At 41.2% G+C, this 19,677-nt stretch overlaps 1 protein-coding gene across 3 annotated transcripts; it reads left to right on the top strand.

The window, feature by feature from the left end:
- The first annotated feature begins 1,303 nt into the window (after positions 1-1,303).
- LOC130407449 (zinc finger and BTB domain-containing protein 7C) lies at positions 1,304-18,856 on the top strand. 3 transcript variants are annotated; one of them, XM_056730292.1, is made up of 3 exons: positions 1,304-1,459; positions 15,438-16,737; positions 17,540-18,856. In XM_056730292.1, exons 2-3 carry the CDS (start codon positions 15,452-15,454, stop codon positions 18,108-18,110), a joined length of 1,857 nt encoding a protein of 618 aa, XP_056586270.1. In that variant the 5' UTR covers positions 1,304-1,459; positions 15,438-15,451; the 3' UTR covers positions 18,111-18,856. The 3 variants fall into 3 exon arrangements, with proteins under 3 accessions (XP_056586270.1, XP_056586269.1, XP_056586271.1); XM_056730291.1 differs by lacking the exon at positions 1,304-1,459 and adding an exon at positions 1,658-1,776; XM_056730293.1 differs by lacking the exon at positions 1,304-1,459 and adding an exon at positions 10,503-10,626.
- The last annotated feature ends 821 nt before the right edge of the window (positions 18,857-19,677 follow it).

Raw genomic sequence — 19,677 nt, 5'->3', positions numbered from 1 at the left:
ATGGAAGTCTATTGGATGTCCCCATAAAACATGAAAATGTGTGTGTGTGTGTGTGTGTGTGCGCGTGTGCATGCGTATGTGTGTGTATGTGACCAGGATGAAGGTGTTTGCCACTTACGTATTGCAGAGGGAAAGAAACACACACACACACACACTGCAGGAAGTGGTTGGTGTTTGCAGTTTCAGCTGACACGGTGAGATCTCATCTATGGCTCGGTCTCATTTCTGACATTCTGTGATCTCCAAGAGAGAACCGACAGAGGAACGACCTCGACTCGTGTGCGTCACTCACTTCTGAAACATCAGATCCAACATCATCGAGTGACAGACGGAAATATGACTGGATCTCATAAGAATGAATCATTTCAAACGTATTTCGCATAAGTTGTGTACAGCTGTATATAGCAGCTGTATTTAAACTCGCTGACGTTAGTGTGTTATTTTGACATGCGTGACAATGGACGCCATCAGTCCCTCTTCATCAAACTCACGTAACCGATACCGATTCGCTTTTATCCAAAAGACCATGACATCTCCTGATTAATGAATCTGCGAATTAAAACCCGGCTATCAAAGTGCATAGGAACGCATTGAGCCGGGCAAACAAGTATAATCTTGATGTGTAAATGATGGCGATTACACAGCGCCAATGACACGGTAAAGCGCCCGGCGCTGTTTGCCCGATGCATTGTGTCATTATCTGTGCGGCGCACGCCTGCGTTCACAAACACCTTACTCATGAGACGTACAGAAAAGTGCCCGCTCCCTTCTTTAGGTGGGTATTAATGGAGCTCGAACCCCTCCCTGAGTTTAATAAGATAGTGAGTGCTGGGAACTCGGCCACGATAAGAATTAAAAGACTTCTTTCATATGTCTCGGTCAAACGCATTAGCTTTATCGACGCTAATTCACGTACAGCATGCGTGAACACACACACGGTTTCTAAAGGACTGTGATTAATGATGTATTAATTACACGTTTAGCATTGAGAGCTACATTAGTTATACAATGGGAAATGCATAAGTGTGTGAATAAAAAAAGCGTGTGTGATGAGTTTTTTCTGCATATTTAGGATTTGCATTGCATGAAAAGTGTTTAAGAGCATGTTGATATAAGTGCATGACATGCCTATACGCTCAGGTACGCCGCAAGGGTGTGTGTGTGTGTGTGTGTGTGTGCGAGACGTCAGGTGGACACGTGCGGCCGGCTGCCAAATACTTCTGGTTTGGAGGGAGGGGTGGGTGGGTGTGAACTGTTGTTTAGTCTCTCTCACTCTTGCTCTCTCTCTGATTCACGACACACCTTGTGTGCAAAACTCCTCTCCTTATCTCTCTCTCTCCCCGTCGCTCGCTCGCTCTCTCGTCTGCGTTCACTTTCACATGTTTGAGCTGGAGGATAGCAGTTTCCTGACTCGACGAGACTTCTGTCTGAGACGCGGCTCCCTCTGCAACACCTAAAGGTCAGAAACCACGACCGCCTCTCTCGCTCTCTGTCACTGTCTGTCTGTCTTACCGCTCCATCACCACTTGCGTGAGTGGAAACGGTTTCTTTTAGCACGTCTGTGAGTCTGAATGTGAATACTTCTTGAAAACTGTCGGAGACTCCGAAGCGCAGTCCGCGGGACCCCCCCACCTCCATTCTCAGCGTCTGTTTAATTAGAAAGTCTAATGGAGTAAAATGAGATGACAGGTCAGGGACGGGGGTCTGATGCTATCGCTGCATCGCCCCAGTGTTTCCCTGCAACCCAACACGCATTTAAGAGAAATGGGGCTGCAGGTAAGACGGGCGAATCCCGCGGCCAACTTTATGAATTAGGAAATAAAAGAACGAGAACTATTTTAGGGGAAGAAAGTCAAATGAGTTTGCAAAATATATTCACGCTTGTTTTTCGTTGTCTGTGATGCTCTGGACTAAATAAAGTTAATTTGCTTTTCTATTCATAGCTCATGTCGCAACATAGAGTCTTGAAGCATCCCAAGTTTATCAATCTGTGTTTATGTGCAACAAAATATCAGTTTCTTTTCAATAAATCTAACTATATCACAAAAACTTTTTTTATTTGTTCACAAAAACACAATTTCTATTTTGTTAAATGTCAGTTTGTGTAAAAGCGTCGGCTGATGTAAAGGTTTACACTTAAAAAGAGTTTTAGATTTTATTATAACACAAAATACTGTTTATCACTTTATCTGAGTGGAGAATGAATCCATACGTCATGAATGATAAAATACTCAAATGTGGAAAAAATTGTGTGCGTTAAAACACAGTATACACTTTTCATTAAAAGAGAGAGCGAGAGAGAGAGAGGTTTGTTCAGAGTGGTCAGGAACACCGTATATCAGGTGAATGGGCAGATGACCGACACCATTAATTATTCATTGGTTTTAATTGCAGCCGTGACGTTCCATCAGGCGACCAGATTTCCTTTCAATGCCAAGCAAATTCTATCGAAACGATCGGATGCGTCTGAGCTCAGCAGTGGTTGACCTGTGCCAGATGAGACACAAACTCCTGTCACTCTTTAACACTTGAAGCAGAACGGAACGAGAGCGAGTGGGGTTATGCTGGGATACGTGCCACGCCTTTGTCTGTTGAGTCACCGCCACAAGGTTTATCAATGTTGAACCTGATCCGAAGCTCTCTTTTGTTACACCGTGGATACTTTTACATTGGCGTGTTCTCAAACATTTGAGAGTGAGCTGCACACCGCGGGCTCTCCGCAGGAGGGTGTGGGAACCGGGTGAAGTTCTAGATCATTGCTTCAGATTTACTGAAAACATACACAAGTTTGTGTGCACAAGGAACTTTTATTGCATTTTCTAGTAATGAGTTGAATGTAGATACTTTTGGTTACTTGCTACGTACTTTTGTGCAGAAGATGAACGGTAGATGTTTGGCTTGAGGAGGGGTGTTTGGAGTGCTCGGATTGGCTGGATTAGTGTTTAACTTTACTTTAATGGATTTGGCGGACGATCTCATTCAAAGTGATTTGCTGTGCATTCAAACTATATATTTGATAGGAATTTATGTTCCCTGGAAATCAAACCCATGACCTTTAGAGCTTCTGTTAAAAATAAAACTAGATGCTCTATTTCATAATTTGAGAAACGTTATAAAATTCTTGTTCCTTCAAATTCGGATCCATTGACTTATTTTTTTGTGAAAAATAATTTTACCCTCATTTTAAAACAATACAATGGTTTACATTAATTTAACTCATTTATTCAGATATTTTTAAGATGCTAAATAAAAAATAGCCCTTCCGTGAGGTATTTCAAGAGAAGTCTTCTTTTTTTTTAAACTGGCATCATAAGAAACAATTTAACTCATACTTTCAGTTTCATAGTTTGCAAGACTGTCAGTGGTTTACCAGTTTTAACCTTTTGGTTTTGCCTGAACAAACTAAACGATGTTTATTTAAAAATTAAGGGATTAAATATACAGTTTGTACATTGTAAAAGTCATGTATATTGTGCGTGTGCGATGAAGCAATCATATTTTAATTGAGGAGATGTTCACGTCACAAAAAGAAAGTTTAAGGATTCACATTGTCTCTCAATGCTCTTCCCGTTCCTCTAATCTTCATAAAAGCATTCGTGGGTTGGTGAAGAAAGTTTGTGTGTGTGCTGAAGACAGATTTGTGTGTGTGTGTGTGTGTGTGTTGGTCGAGGGGTGTGTGTGATAATTTAGGTAAATCTCATCTGTCAAGCCCCTATAGAATGTCCTTACCTCACCTTCACCCGTAATAGAGATAAAGTGAGTGAGTTTAACTCTCCCTGGTAAACCGTGATTCTCTTTCTCTACAAAACACCTTAAACTCTCTCATCATAGATGAACGCTTAACTCTGGATGTTCACCCAATTATGCGTCCGTGAAGACCACGTCATGTGCAAATGTTTAATAGCAATTCACAAGGTCACATGTAATAAAGTTATAAAGTTCATCACTATAGTCACAGCGAGTGAGCTAAACTACTATTTATATCATCTCGAGGTCGGAAGAATTTAACAAGTGTTTTTTTAACCTTCTCCCACACGTTACATGCTTCTGGTCACATGATTAATCGTCCTCAGAAACAAGACATTAATCACTCATTTCAGTCAAAGTTTATTTCATCTAACTTTTCACGTATTTATTTTTTGCTTTTTTTACATCCCAAATCTATTACACTGAAACTCGACCAAATATGTTTAATCCTTTATAATCGCCATCTATAATCCAACTTTAACACACTTTAATTGACACACTTAAAGGGACAGTTCACCCAAACATTACTCATCCTCATTTCGTGTCAAACCTGCATGATTTACTCTCTAGTGCGGAACACAAACGTAGATATTTGGGAATATGTTGATAATTTCACAACACTGAACACCGTTGACTTCCATTGTGTCAAAAAAAAATCACTGAGGCATTTCTCAAAATATCTTGTGATTTTAAGCAACGTGAGGACAAATAAATGACAGAATTTTATTTTTGGGTAACCTATCCCTTTAAACTATATTATATACTATTGCAAAACTTTACCAGGTTATTTAAGTCTACAAGCGAATATTAGTGGACATCATCTCATGAACTATATTATATACCCACAGTACTGTTTAAAGACTATAACTGTTTAATACTGTAAACTTTACTAGACTCTGTTGTTGTGTAATGTGACTGTATTACACTATGACTGTGTGTCTTTGTACTATCTACCACAGAGTTTCTCCTTCGTCTCTTCTCTGGTTGAGTTGAACCCTGAGCTGTGTTAGATTTCAGCCCAACGCTCTGCGGCTCGTCGGTTTGACGTTAAATGATTTTCTCTGGTTTACTGTATGAAAAGTGAGTGTGTTATGAGAGCAGCTGATTGGGGAACATCTAAACTCTTGTAGGTGTTTCCTGTGTGAGAACCGTCACTGTAACCAGTGGCAACTCCCCGACTCTGTCTCTCTTTATGGGTAAATAACTGAAACTGAAGAACAGACATGTTCAAGAAGAATTGCAAAGATCACACACGTTATTGAGGGCGACACCACAACACACGTAGAAACATCAATGTGGCACACATAAGGAAAGCGGGCCGTGTTGTAATGTTACTGAAAGATTTTGGTTTTGAAACTGGGTCCACCCACTGATGTGAGAGGACAGGCACAGGGGGTGTTGGGAGAGAAACACAGAAAGAGAAACATGAGTGTGTGGGCATTCATTCCCTCACTCTGTTTTAAATAAGGACACATTGATCCACCCGCCCCACATCCCAAACCATACATCACACACACACACACATACGCACACACCCCAAACCCTACATCACACACACACACACACACACACACCCCAAACCCTACATCACACACACACACACACACACACCCAAACCCTACATCACACACACACACACACACACACACACACACACAAACCCTACATCACACACACACACACACACAAACCCTACATCACACACACGCCCTACATAACACATACACCACCCTACATCACAGACACACACACACATGCACACAAACCCTACAGTTCATCACACACGCATACAAGCCCTACATCACACACACACACGCACACAAACCCTACATCACACACACGCCCTACATAACACATACACCACCCTACATCACAGACACACACACACGCACACAAACCTTACAGTTCATCACACACAAACACCGGCCCCATGTTTGTTCCAATATATTAAAGAGGTAATTTAATAGACTTTCATACTTGAGCAGATCAGTGAAGATAATCCACAGACTACCTGTCATGATTGAAGGATAATCCTGGACAGATGATCAGATCTTGCATCACACTGAAGGAACTTATGAAAGTGTGAAGCACACGAGAGCCAGTACAGTGATTTAAGCACCGTAAACCAGTGTTTCACCGTAAACACCCTGCCTTATTAAACATGGCAATAAAATAAACAATGATCATTTAATAATTCACTCTCACAATGAGAGATTTTATCATCACAATGATGTTTTATATCATCAGTGACTACTCACTAAAAAAACTGCAGAATAATTGCGAGTGAAGCTTATCAGACCAATCAGATTCTGTTATAGCAGAGATGTGTTAATAACAGATGAGACTTTTAAGAATTAAATTCCAGAGAACCGAGAGGCGCTGTTACGTGTGTCTTAAAGTTTGACCTAACGTGTGTGTATCACAAACATGTGTGTATCATTTGCACATATACAATATCACAGTGTGTAAGTGATCAGTAAGAGAACCTGTGTGTGTGTGTGTGTGTGTTTGACAGACATGTGTCTCCTGTGCCCTGCAGCCTGGTTGGTTTTAATTAGGTAGAGCCAGAGGGCCTGAGGGCAGACAGAGGCTAGTCATAATCACACACACACACACACGGTCAGCCTCCCCCTCACAATCCACCACACACAGGAGCAGCATCTCTAAAACACACACCCTTACACACACACACACACTCCATCTGTCACAAACACGTGTGTTTTATGCATCATTTGTATTAATGACATACAAATGAGGGACGTGCGTTTTGGTCAATACTTCACCGATTCGTCGCCTTCATACCGTATCAGAATGAGAGTTTTTTTTTGAATAAGTGCAGACTCTATTTGATATTAATTAACACAAGAACTTATCCTAAAAGTTTATTCAGAATAAACCCCCCCCTATTTTTTTATTACATTACGATTAATGCGTAAGTTTTTGGCTCTGCGTCTTGTGTTTTTAAGTCAGTGCATAGAATAAAAATACGAGAAAGCTTTTAAAGTCTGTCTTGCTGTCTCGATCATCATGCACAGTTTTGATGCAGGTCCTCGTCTTCACTGTAACCAGTCGGGCAGCAAAACACGTCCAAACCACAACACTCACAAACACTCGATTGAAAATGACGGCCTGTTTTTGGCACATTTACATTTCTCCATCTCTATTAGACTGCACCATACTGAATAGAAGTTGTTGAGATGCTTTCTTCTCGCTGAAATAACCTGAATCACGTGTGTGAGTTTTAAAGTTTTTAAACTACTTCAGATTGCTCAAATTTTTAACATGTCATTTAAACTCAAAGCCATATCGTGTCATGTAGCACATTATTTAGCATGCTTTTTTCTTTATTATTCTTCAAACCTTGTCAGTATTTTTGTTTTTATTCTAGTGCAAATAACATCCTCAAAGCTGAATAAATGTGTGCAAAGTTAAGTAAGAAAGACGTATACTGTTTGGTTTTAATTCAGTACATGTGATTAGATACGTTCCACTGGAAAACAAGACAAAACACTGATCAAGACTGACATGTAGTTGAGTTGAGATGAACTCTCATTATGAACGAATCACATTTGACACTCCAGAGATCTGGAGCTTCAGTACTGATGGTCGTCCCTCATTTGTGTTAAACAGACCAGGGATTTACCGACTTTATGATGCCAAGGACCCCCAAATATGATTAACCATTTTTGAGGGACCCCTTTTTCTAAAATATATATCAATCTACTTTTTTTTCCTTGTAAAGAAACTTTTAAAAATACGAGCCATAAGTCAAAACACCTCCAGAAGCTGCTGGGTTCAAACCCATAGAACCACACACACATCAACTCACACATGACCTTAACACATATTTTCAGCTGTGTGTGTGTGTGCGCATGTGTGCGTGTGTGTTTTTGTATATGAATGTCCTTGGACAACCGATTCCCACCCTTGTCGGTGGGCTTGTCTGCAAGTGGTCAGCGATGACACAATATTTTCCCACAAGCCCACACCCAGCAGTACATCCCCCACACCCAGAATGCATCTGTGCGGCGCGTCCCAAATCACAGACAAGAGACCTTTCACGGAGAATGAGATGATTTTAAAAAGCAGAGCCTGTAAAACCCACAGAAATTATTTCATCAAGAACCAGTTTGAGGTCCAGACGTTTAACTCTCTAGTCACTTAAAATCCTTCAATGTTCTGTGTTTTAAAACAACCAGAAAACATCAGACATCTGATCTGAAGAACATCACCTATAAAGATTATTTTCTGATCTTAACAGATGACATTCAGTGACACAGAATATGTGTTTATGCGACTATAAGAATCTGTTTTAAGCGACCTGAGGAGTTACCTGTCTGAGGTTTCTATGACAACTGACTGAGAATACCTATAATAACTAATAATATGTAAATGTGTGTGTGTGTGCGCGCACATGCGTGTGTTAATCTTAACGGTAGTCAACTGTGTTCATAATAAATTTTCACACCTCTCACACTTCATTTTTGTTCACCATGAAGCTTGTTTAACTGCTGTGAATGGATGTATTTTATCTGTCTTAGTAGAAACGGTTCTGTTGGAAAGAAGGTCACCATGAATCTGTGATGAATTACATAACTAGGTGGATTCTTCATGTAATTTAGGAAATCCTGTCCGTGTTTGCGGCCCAGTTAAAAGCGTCGAGTCATGATTTAAAGAGACAGACACAGCGGGAAAATGTCACGGAGCCAACAAACACAAACCAGAGAGAGAGAGTTTGAGTTTAACATGACACATTTAAAGCAAACACTCTCCTTCTCTCTCTCTCTCTCTCTCTCTCTTTTTACACACACACGGAGAGGCTTATGTACTGTGTGCTAATATTGCCATCGATCGGTACGCATTTTAAATCATAAAACATGTTCCTTAAAGGCCAACTGAGCATTAGTTTAAGCATTTGATCTCTCAGAGGTGATTTTCATTTTAAAGATTTCACAGTTCACATTCATTATTTTTGGCGGCGACAGAGATTAACACAAGTGTGAAAGTGATGAAAATGAATGAAATGACATAAATCTAAATTAAATAAGGTCGAGAATATATTTCCTACATTTGTTGATGGAACTCAAATTATAAACAAGCACTAAATGAAGAGTTTGGTTCTAAAATGATGTGTGCCAATTAATATCAATCAAACTACAGTTGGTTTGTTTTGATTTAAGCCATAATAAATAAAAAAGCAAACTAATACAATGAAACATAATAAAACATGATAAAATATTAAAAAACATGATTATTTATATCATTTTGTAACCAAACTCTTCAAATTATCTTTATTGTAGATTTACAGCGCTGAAAAGCAGTCAAATAAGTGTGAATATAAATTTAAACAGGCTGCTGAAATCTCTTGTTTCAGTGAAGATGAATTTCATCACACATTAAGTCTCATATGGGTCAAACCATGCGATAACACAAGCTAAATTACAATCAACAAGAAAATGATTTTATCTCAATTCTGATGTTAAATAATGTTTGTCAATTTCATTTTACTGATGTGTACAGCATACAGAAAACTAAATGGGACCTTATGGCTGGAACACACTACAAGACTATTAAATCTGAACAGATTTATTTTAAACTAGACGTCATACACTTGCAGACATTTTGAAAGTTTCAGATAGAAACAGCCTGAAAATCTGGTCTCTTAGTGTATTTTAGCCTTCACTCGACTGATCTTTTCGTTGTATATCGCTCAATGTATGACACCTCTTTTATTGTAAGTGAAATGCACCATTTTATCACATTACCACATTGTGTTGCATGTAAAATCCATCTTGTTATCATCATGGAAATAAAAATTGTATCTGCGTTCGTTCTTTTTTTATAATCTTTTGGTAACAGAGTGATGAAGTAAAATAAAGTCAAGTGCATTGCAGTGTTAAGACTCATAAATCAGTTGTGGTCTAGTGGTTAGAGAGTTCGACTCGTAGCCAGAAGGTCGCTGGTTCAGTCTTCTGTGACACCAGGAAATGACTGAAGTGCCCTTGATCAAGGCACCTTACCCCTGTTTGCTCTGCAGTGATAGCTGCCCACTGCACCCTACTTGTAAGTCGCTTTGGATAAAAGCATCTGCCAAATGAATAAATGTAAATGATATGAGAACGTAATCACAGCTACAACGTCACGCTTGAGACATTTACTTAACGTTTACCATTTAAAGTGTCCGAACATATTGTACATTAAATGTAACATAAACATCAAAATACATTTTCAGGAAAAGTTTGCGTTTACATTTTTAGTCCGCGTCTATGATAAACATCAACACAGATGTCTTATTGTTAGTATGCTCGTAAACCGACGTCTCCGACAGGACTTCTGAATTCAGCTGCACGCACACAAATAGCGCCGGTACTTTGCTCTCTATTTAAACTACCTCTCCGGCCATTTGTCCCTAAGTTGAAGTTGCAAATCCTTCACGAATAAAACTAAAAATTCATTTAGTCTGACCCCAAATCAGAGGGTTTGTGCACCATGGGCTTTATTACATACTGAGCTTAAACTGTGTTGTGGAGGAGGATGGGTATTATTATCCCGAGCTTCCCACCCAGCTATAAAAACTACATCTCTGTACGGTTGCTCTAGAGTAGATCCACCTCCTCTCTCTCTCTCTCTCTCTCTCTCTCCCCCTTCCTGTCAGTTTCCACACAAACCTCTCAGTCTCCCCTCGTGTGCCGCTGTTTTGGGCTTGTAGTTGGATGCTCGGCTGTGTGTGTGTGTTTTTGTGAATGGAGAGGACAGACTCGGGCAGACAGCATGGACAGATGTCTCAATGTCCCTCAAACTGATGAGACAGACTCGGATTTGAGACGACACTCGGAATAAATCACGCACACACTAACACACACCTGAGGATCTGGACGGGTGAGTGCATTCAAGTGGAATTCATTGAGAAAGTGTGCAGGACGCATGGCTCTCTGCGTGTGTGTTAGAGTCCAAGCGTGAAGAGTAGATCACGTCCGACCGTTTCTAATGTTTATTTGTGGCGGTCTGTGTTTGTTTGTTTGTTTGTGTGTGTGTCAGGTATAGAACAGCACGTCTGTGGGCAGTCATTTGATGACTCATGTAATTATTTGGGCCGTTCTTTACTTGTCGTCTCCAGAAAATGAGTTTGGCGCAAACTAACACAAACAACTTGTGACAATACAAATGAGACTAGATAATAACGTCTCTTCTGTGCGTGAAACCAGAACCTGTACATGTGGGATTTCATTGCAAGTTTTAAAAGATTTTTCATCTTTTACTTTTGTGAACTGTACATTGACAGTGAAAAATGAAAGCACTCAGTTTCTACTTAAATCCTATTTTTGGTATTTTATTTTCTGTAGTTCTAAACAACAAACTTCACATTATGTATATATATTTTATAGTATTATTTAGTGTTTATTTATTACAACAATTTTATGTTGTGTAACGTTGAACTTGCAGTTTTAGAACTATTCATTTGCATAAAGCAGTTTCATTTCAACCCGACTCGATATAATCGTGTTGCATTTGATTTAGTAAATCTCTATATATTGACAAACAGCTTTGCATCTTTGTGTGATACTTTATATAACGGAAATCATAGAGTTGATGATTCACACTAAGGTTGATTTAGGTCACAATGTCATAAAATCTTGAATAACCGTTCGACCCAATCTCACCCCAAAAATCAGATCTAATCGATTTGTTTCCATGTGGAATAAATAACTCAATGTGATTTGTGCGTTCACGTTTTCACAGGCCAACATAATGAGCAACTGCGTCACGTGTGAAATGGGAAACAGAACTTGTGTTGCCTACGTGAGTCCTAAAAGTTGAGATGAATATTTCATAGAAGCGTTTCAGAGAGAGAGGTGTGGGTTTTAAAACACTGACATAAAGACAGGTGCGTTGGTGTGTGTTGGTGTGTGTGTTTAAAGGGGCTGAACGTGGATTAAAAACAGGTGTAAATTACTGTTTGTAACAGCTGAAGCATGCGATGCAGGTGTCTGTACATCTTGCTTCATATATTTAGCAAACAGAAGCATTACGACAGACGTTACACAACCGTGTGTGCGATACTAACGAGTCTGTTAAAGCGACATTGACGTTTACGTTATTCTGCTGTTATGTGTATCAGCGTGTGAGCAGAAAGCAGCAAATATTTGGGTCAGAATTACAGCAGATTAACTTTAAAATGAACATTTTCCAGACACACGCGTTTTATTTTCCTATTAAATGACAACAGACCACAGAATTTGACCAACAACTAACACGAGTGTTTTATAATTTGTGATTAAGATGATGTGACTGCTCAGTGTTTTTTAGTCTAAACATTCCCTGTAATCTCAAATAATTTCATAATAAGTATTATAATTATTAGAAATTGACAAAAAGCTGCTCTGCAGTAAATCGGCACTGTTAAGTATTATAAATAAATCAGCTGTGTCATCTTTTTCTCCTCCGCTATAAGACCGAAAGAACGCTATTGAAATTCAGAGCTTTCTATTGGTGGATGATCAGGCCGTCGCTGAGGGAGGTCGGCTCGACTGTAAGCGTCTCGGCTAAGCACTAATACAGTCAAACCTACAGGTGCCCCCGCAGGTGAGGCCGCTAAATGATCTCCCTCAGGACCCGCCAACCCACCACTGGATTTAGCCAATTTACCAGCAGTCTGAGTGGCCGTGAGTCGCTCGCTCCTGTCTAGGACTCCAAGCCTGCCTCCCTAAAGAGGTCATGATGAAATAACGTTTTAGCGTTTATCGAGAGTTGGTCATCTTTGCATCAGTGTATGACGATGGAGACTGAAACGCTTGTGTTCTCTCCTCCTTGGAAGCTTTAGGTTTGAGAACAAAGGCCATCGCACATTGTGTTCGAAATTTCCGCACTTTAAAAAATAAATACAATATCACATTTACACAATGCCTCCGATCATTTTGTCCGGCGTAAAAAGATGGGTGTTACTTTCCGTTTTTTGCATCCGTAGCAAGCATTTAGAGAAGAGTTTTGACAATCCAGAGACAGAGTACAAACGAACGGCAAGTACGAAGAAAGAAGTTCAGACTGTATGTGCAAAGACCTTAAGTGATCTTTGTTCCAGTTCTGAGGTTCATCAAAGTGTATCTGTGTGTGTATGGATTTAGGTTAAAGATCATAGATGTGTGTTATTTAAAAATATCAAAGGAGCGAGGGGGTAGTTTGGGTTTTTACTTTGTGTCATTTATGTTTTGAAACATGACACACTGTGATTGATGTCGAACTCAGATCGAGCAATGTATGAAGAGGCAGGAAAAATATCAAACAAGGTTATTCGCAAACATACTTAACAGGAGACTTAACCCACTGTTTAAGTTCAGACTAATTTAAGTTTATAGCCTTATACAAATGTACGTCGTTCAAAAGATTTTGTAAAAAGATCCGACTTATTCAGACCAATGGATGACAAATGCTTTATTTGTTTGTGACACAAAGAACATGTTGGACCGTTCGTTTTGGCAGTCAGTAAGAACACGGCAGGTCAATTTTATTTCACTGGTGCTTCATTAACGTGCGCTTTTCTCAAAGTAAGTTCAAGAAAATGAAAATGTTGCATGAAATAAATTCTATACGCGCCGGAAATGCACGTATCGCTCTGATGAAATGTGTGTCGGGCAAAAGTGCAGAGACTCGTGCGTGGGTATTTCATACGACGGTTAGAGGCTTCATCTCATCGCTTCTTTCCGCTAACTGTGTAGATTAGTGCAGACATCTGAACAAAAGCTGAATGCTGTTCTCAGATCCTCCGATTATCTCAGAGCATCCTTCAACCTCAAACAGGACATTTTGATTTGGCCGTCAGAGAGTTCACACGCAACAAAACTCTGCCGATGAACGTCCCCCAAACACAAATAGATGCTTGAATAATCTTGAAAAATTTTGGTTCGATGTCCAAATGAGGTTTTCGAGCGTCAAGTGTATATGGACACACGCACAATGTACTTATAGGAGAGAGTGTTTGTGGGGGGGGGCTAGGGTGGGAGATCTCTCCGTCTCTCTCTTCCTTCTTTTCCTCTCTCTCTCTCTCTCTCTCTCTCTCTCTCTCTCTGCTGTTGTTTTTAGCTCCAAGCGTGTATTTATCTTGGCCGGATTTTCCAGGGTGGGGCGCAACCTGTCAGGGAACTTCTGCGGACGGGATCTCATCCCGCGCTCTTCGTTTTTCATTTTTGTCCACACCGTTCCTCTGTGCTCCAATTTTCCAATTAAACCATTAACCATTTGTGTGTCGGCAACACATGGACGACAAATGTTTGATTTTTCCTCTGGTCACGTTTCTCCCTTTAGGTGACGGAATCATCTGTTATATTTATATTCACCCGAAGGGCCACACAGTGTAGTTCATGCGTTTCTTCATTTAAAGATGCGCTTCTCGTTACTAGGCTATAGGTTCAAGCAGTAATTATAGCAACCGTCTCCTAGCAACAGCGGGGAGGACATTAAAATGTTGATTGGTGAAAGAAAGACCACGTACAAAATAGATGACACATTTTAAATGTTTGTGGAAATACCGGTAGTTTTATTTGGACCATTGGAAGATGGTCAACAGCTCCAGCAGTAGCGAGCCGTACGAAAGCATCTCTGCACATTTGACCGCGAGGATGAGAAACACTGAGATTAAACTCTATTCATAGCCATGAGTGAAGGACAGTGCTGCCAAAATGCCTCTTAAAAAGGTCACTGTACACATTTCAGGGAATCCGCAGGTACATTTCAGTCTCATTCACGTAGGCCTGTAGTTAAAACCCTCTGAATGAAGAGTCGCTGTCCACACCTACAGAAAAATACAGCTTTTCATATGTATCATCATTTCACAAAGAGAGGAAAGTGAGTCTCAACCACTTCAAACTAAACTTCAAACTAGAACCTGAAATGACTCAACGTTCTGGTAGAATAAATAAACGCCATTAAATATAAGTCAACTAAACTAAATCTCTCACGCAGCACTGGAGGCGGTGGGTTACGTTTGCTCAGGCCCTGCTGCTTTTTTCCCCACTGAGAGCAGAAACTAGAGCCTGACCCCTTTTGTCTTCCTGTCTTGTCTTCTTTTCTTTCCGAACGTGACAAAGATAAGCGTCAGCTTTTCTCACAATGCAAAAGATCAGATTTTGTTCACTATCTCTCAAAGCCACGACACAAATGGGCTTAAACCGATCGGTGTTTGCCACGGAAAGCAGAAATCAGCGGAGCGGCTGTCTGATAATAATCAGAAAGAGTCACATGGAGAGCCGGTTCTTGCATGCTCTGTTGGAGTTCATTAATTATCTGATTGACCTCAGAATTGCAAACACATATTCGTGTACGTGGAAAAACACTTTCACAAAACTACATCCTGCGTGAAATAGCAACAAATTGATTCTCTCATGATTAAACCTCATGTCATCCAAGAACACAAAGAAAAAATGTGCTAAAATACTGTAATGGCCAAAAATGACGCCATTTTAATATTAAGTTGATTGTTAGTGTTTGACTGAAGAAAGAAAGTCATTTACATTTGAGATGGCATTAGGAGGAATAGATTTTAGCATTTGGTTGAACTACACAACGATTTAATTGACTTTATAAAAAGTGAAAAACACAGGAGACTAAAGGGTTAATTTCATCAAAATTCAAACCCTCTCAATGCATTTACTGTCCCGCATCTCTGACAGATTTTTCACCTGTTCTTCTTTCCACAGATTTCTCAAAGAGCATGGCACACACGGATGAGGACCTGATCGGAATCCCTTTCCCGAACCACAGCAATGACGTCCTGTGCAGTCTCAACGAGCAGAGACGAGACGGGTTTCTCTGTGATGTCATCCTAGTCGTCAGAGACCAAGAGTACCGCACCCATCGCTCCGTCCTGGCCGCCTGCAGCCAGTACTTCAAAAAACTCTTTACCGTGGCCACCGGTACCGGCAGAGACTCCAACCAACACGCCATCTACGAACTGGACTTCGTGGCTCCAGAATCGCTGACAGCCATTTTGGAGTTCGCTTACACTTCCACCCTGACGGTGACGGTTTCGAACGTCAAAGAGATCCTCGGCGCTGCGAGGCTGCTGGAAATCCCCTGCATCATAAACGTCTGTCTGGAAATCATGGACACGGGAGGAGACGGAGGGGACCAGGCCGCAGAGGGAGAGATGGACGGGGAGGAGTTTGAGGGGGATGATGAGGAAGACGACGACGAAGAGGAGGAAGCGGAGAACGAGTCGAAAGATGGCGAGAAATCCCCACAGGAGAGTGTGTCCAAAAACCAGGATGGTTGGGAGGAGAGGACAGGAGCCAGCCCACCCTGCAGTTCGCAAAAGGGGGCAAACCCAGATCAGGACGACCATGAACCGCGCCACAGGAACACCCCAGAGTCCCAACAGGCTGAAAAACCCAGAGTGCCGGAGGGCTTAGAGAGCCGGACACTAAAGGACTTCTCGATAGAGTCTCTGCTCCAGGAGGGTCTCTACCCCAAAGTTTCGGGCCTTGAGAGAGGGGCTGGCTTCTCACCTCTCCTTCCAGGCTTCTACCCTCCAATGTGGGCCGCAGAATTCCCAGGCTACTCCCAGCTGGTGGAACCACGGAATCCCCCTCACCCGTTTCATAGTGCCTCGCTGGAAAACGGGCCGTTGGACCTCGCCGTCAAGAAAGAAGTCATCAAGGAAGAGCAGAAGGACGAGCCTCTAAATCCGGTCATTCACAGAGACTTCTTTAAGGACTTCATGAGTCCAGGAGTGGGCGTGACCTCTGACCCTGCCCTGGGTCAGATCAAAGACGGCGCAGACCTACGGTCCTACCTGAGTTTTCTTTCTGCATCCCACTTGGGAACGCTGTTTCCACCGTGGCAGCTGGAGGAGGAGAGAAAGATGAAGCCCAAGGCGTCACAGCAGTGCCCGATCTGTAACAAGGTCATACAAGGAGCGGGAAAGCTCCCACGACACATGAGGACGCACACGGGAGAGAAGCCCTACATGTGTACCATATGCGAGGTCCGCTTCACCAGGTGAGTCGGGTTCAGTGTCACAAACTTGACGCTTTAGGGTCAGGGGGTGTACTTCTTAGATTTAGGCTAATTTCAATATGATGAGGGGCAAGTTTCGCGATCAAACTCAAATAACACCTACATGCTTAAAGTGTTCAACAGATAGAAAAAAATTGATGAAAGGCAAAGATTGTTTTAATGACAGATTTATAAGGTTGTGTGAAGCATCGGTGTTGTCGTAGAAAAGGGCAAACTTTCCTCAAGCTTATTTCTAGAATGAATCAAGTCTTTGAAGCTGCACAAAAAAATTACAACATTGAAAACTAGAGCAGCATCATAAGGACAAAGCCGCTGCGAAACACATTCTGCATCACTGCGGTGGAAGCCCGCACGAGGTTACCACACTGTAAGAATGTTAATATAAGAGCTACATTTCACATCTGGCCTCCAACACTCTGTAGAGGAATGAACTTTCAATGAGCGAGATCTAGAGCGACAACCAGAACCAAAGGCTTCTGGATAAGTCATCTGGATACCACGTAACAGAACTGCTCGATCCTGAAAAAATCCCTTTTCTTCATTTCCATTTTCATTGTTTTCTTGCCACCGTGTAGCCGTCTACAGTTGAGCAAGCTGCAGCGGTTTGCTTTTCAAGTTCGAAAGCGTGCACCTGTGTGTGTTTCTGCTTGCATGTCTGCTCGAGAAGACGTTTGTGTGTGTTTTGAGGTTTTACAGGGATTTTCTCGTGTTAGAAATGCTGGCGAGTCTCATCTGTGGACGAACCTCAAACCCTGTGTTTAATCTCTTTTCTTTTCTTTTTCAGGCAAGACAAGCTGAAGATTCACATGCGCAAGCACACGGGCGAGAGGCCTTACATCTGCCTGCACTGTAATTCAAAGTTCGTTCACAACTACGACCTGAAGAACCACCTGCGCATTCACACAGGCGTGCGGCCGTATCAATGCGAGCACTGCTACAAGAGCTTCACGCGCTCCGACCACCTGCACAGACACATCAAACGCCAGAGCTGCCGCGTCTCGCGGCCGCGACGTGGCCGAAAACCCTCCCCCTGGCGCTCCGCCAACTTCCTCTTCCCTCCAGACCCCAACGCCCTTCAAGGGGACAGGACCATGCGGGTTCCACCGTTGCTGGCTGAACGGCAGCACCCACCGGGAGGGCAAGCGATGGAGGACGTAGATGGCAGCGGTAACAGCCGAGAGAGTTTGACGGACAGGAAGTTCATCTCAGAGGATGTGGACAGGAAACGGGGGATTTTCGCTTTCGCCGTGGCAACCGAGGACGTTCTGCCTCACCCACCCTTCTACAGCGCCACCTCTGACCCCTGGGCCGTGAGACTGGACCGCGCCCCACCCATTCCCGAAGCTGCGAAGTGACTTTGTAGAGCTGGCCGTTAACGCCCGACCTCTGATTGGGTCTCGGGTTAAAGGACGGCAACGTAACAAATATTCATGAACTTTCTCGGACGGAGAAAACGGTGTGATGTTTAAAAAAAGAGAGACTTATTTTTTGTTTCGGATGTCAGCTTCCAATGGGATGACAGGGATTTTAAATACATTTTACGATTTGTTAATATCTTGGATGTGTTTGACGCTTCAACGTTTTGCTGAGAAAGGAAAATGAAACCAAGTGTGATGCGCTCATTGACTGTTGCGTGCAAACGGTGCGCCAAACATAAATGCAAGAATGGAGAGGTGTTAAATCAGGTATTGAAGAGAAAAAGAAGTCCTGCTGAAATAAGCTACGAGCTCTTATGTTTGCATCCCAACTACTTTTATTTAAGGTCAGCGTAAATCTGTTTCCCGAATCTGTAAATTTGTTCATCCTCTATGCAAAATACACGAAAAAGCAAGTTACCATGAACAAAAGAATTTGTTAATCCGAAAACAAAATCTCAGGCAAAAGGTTTTGAACTAAAATGACTTGAAGTTTTTTAAAGCCAAACATAAGATGTCAAATCAACCTGCAGTCGATATAACAACGAAAATAAAATCTTTTTATTAACATGATTTTATTTATGTGACATGAAAATACTGCTGTTTAACTTTCAGCATCAGGACCTGAAATTAGCCATTGATTAAAATCAAGCAATGAAAATAAATGGTCTTTTAAAATCCTGTGACGGAAGAGTTCATTGTTGTTATTATTCAATCGTAAAACACCCAAAGATGTGTCAAACTTGAAAGACTTTTTGACACTTGTCATCTCTGTGTCTTTTACACATAAGGTGTCATTTTAAAGAGGTGCTTGTGTACAGGAAGTCGAAACGGGAGAAAACGTTCACCACTTTGATAAAAGCGTTTTTGAATGGCTATCGTAATTCAGCATTGTTTAAACTGAAACCAGAAAATATTTTCGTGCTATTTATGCATATTTAAATAAGCCTTGGCTATATTTTACTAAGATGTTTTATAAAGACACTAACACATTTGTGTTGTGGTTTATCAGAGAGGATGTGTTTTCAAAAGGGAGAATGTGTCAATGCAGTATCGTACAGAAATCAATTGCATTTAAAATCATTTCAGAATCAGGTGGTTTTCTGCATGAAATCCCATATTTCCCCCTGAAGAACTGCAACTTACTTTTAAAGCGATCAGCAGTTCTCGTTTTTTTTTTTAAAGCACCCACGAGCAAAATATCAACAATTTTCTAAGAAAACAAGAGGTAATGTATTGTAAATGTTGGGGGTGAATAAAGATAAAACAATGCTGCACTTGACAAGACATTTTACATTTTTATGTTGGTGTGCAAAATGCAAAGACATGTTTCAATAGCCGTGTACAATAAAGGTGTTTCAAGGTTTGTGTGTACATATATATGAAGCCCTTCTGCGGCTACTGGTTGGAATTTACTTGCACTATTTGTTCGTCGATGTTTTATTGATCAATATTGATTACGATGTATTGATATCTGGTAAAGATTTAAAACATATACTAAAAATTA

This window comes from Triplophysa dalaica, chromosome 19, assembly GCF_015846415.1.
Source record: "Triplophysa dalaica isolate WHDGS20190420 chromosome 19, ASM1584641v1, whole genome shotgun sequence".
Taxonomy (NCBI): Eukaryota; Metazoa; Chordata; class Actinopteri; order Cypriniformes; family Nemacheilidae; genus Triplophysa; species Triplophysa dalaica.
The sequence above is the reverse complement of the archived record's forward strand: the minus strand, read 5'-3'. Positions and strand labels throughout refer to the sequence as shown.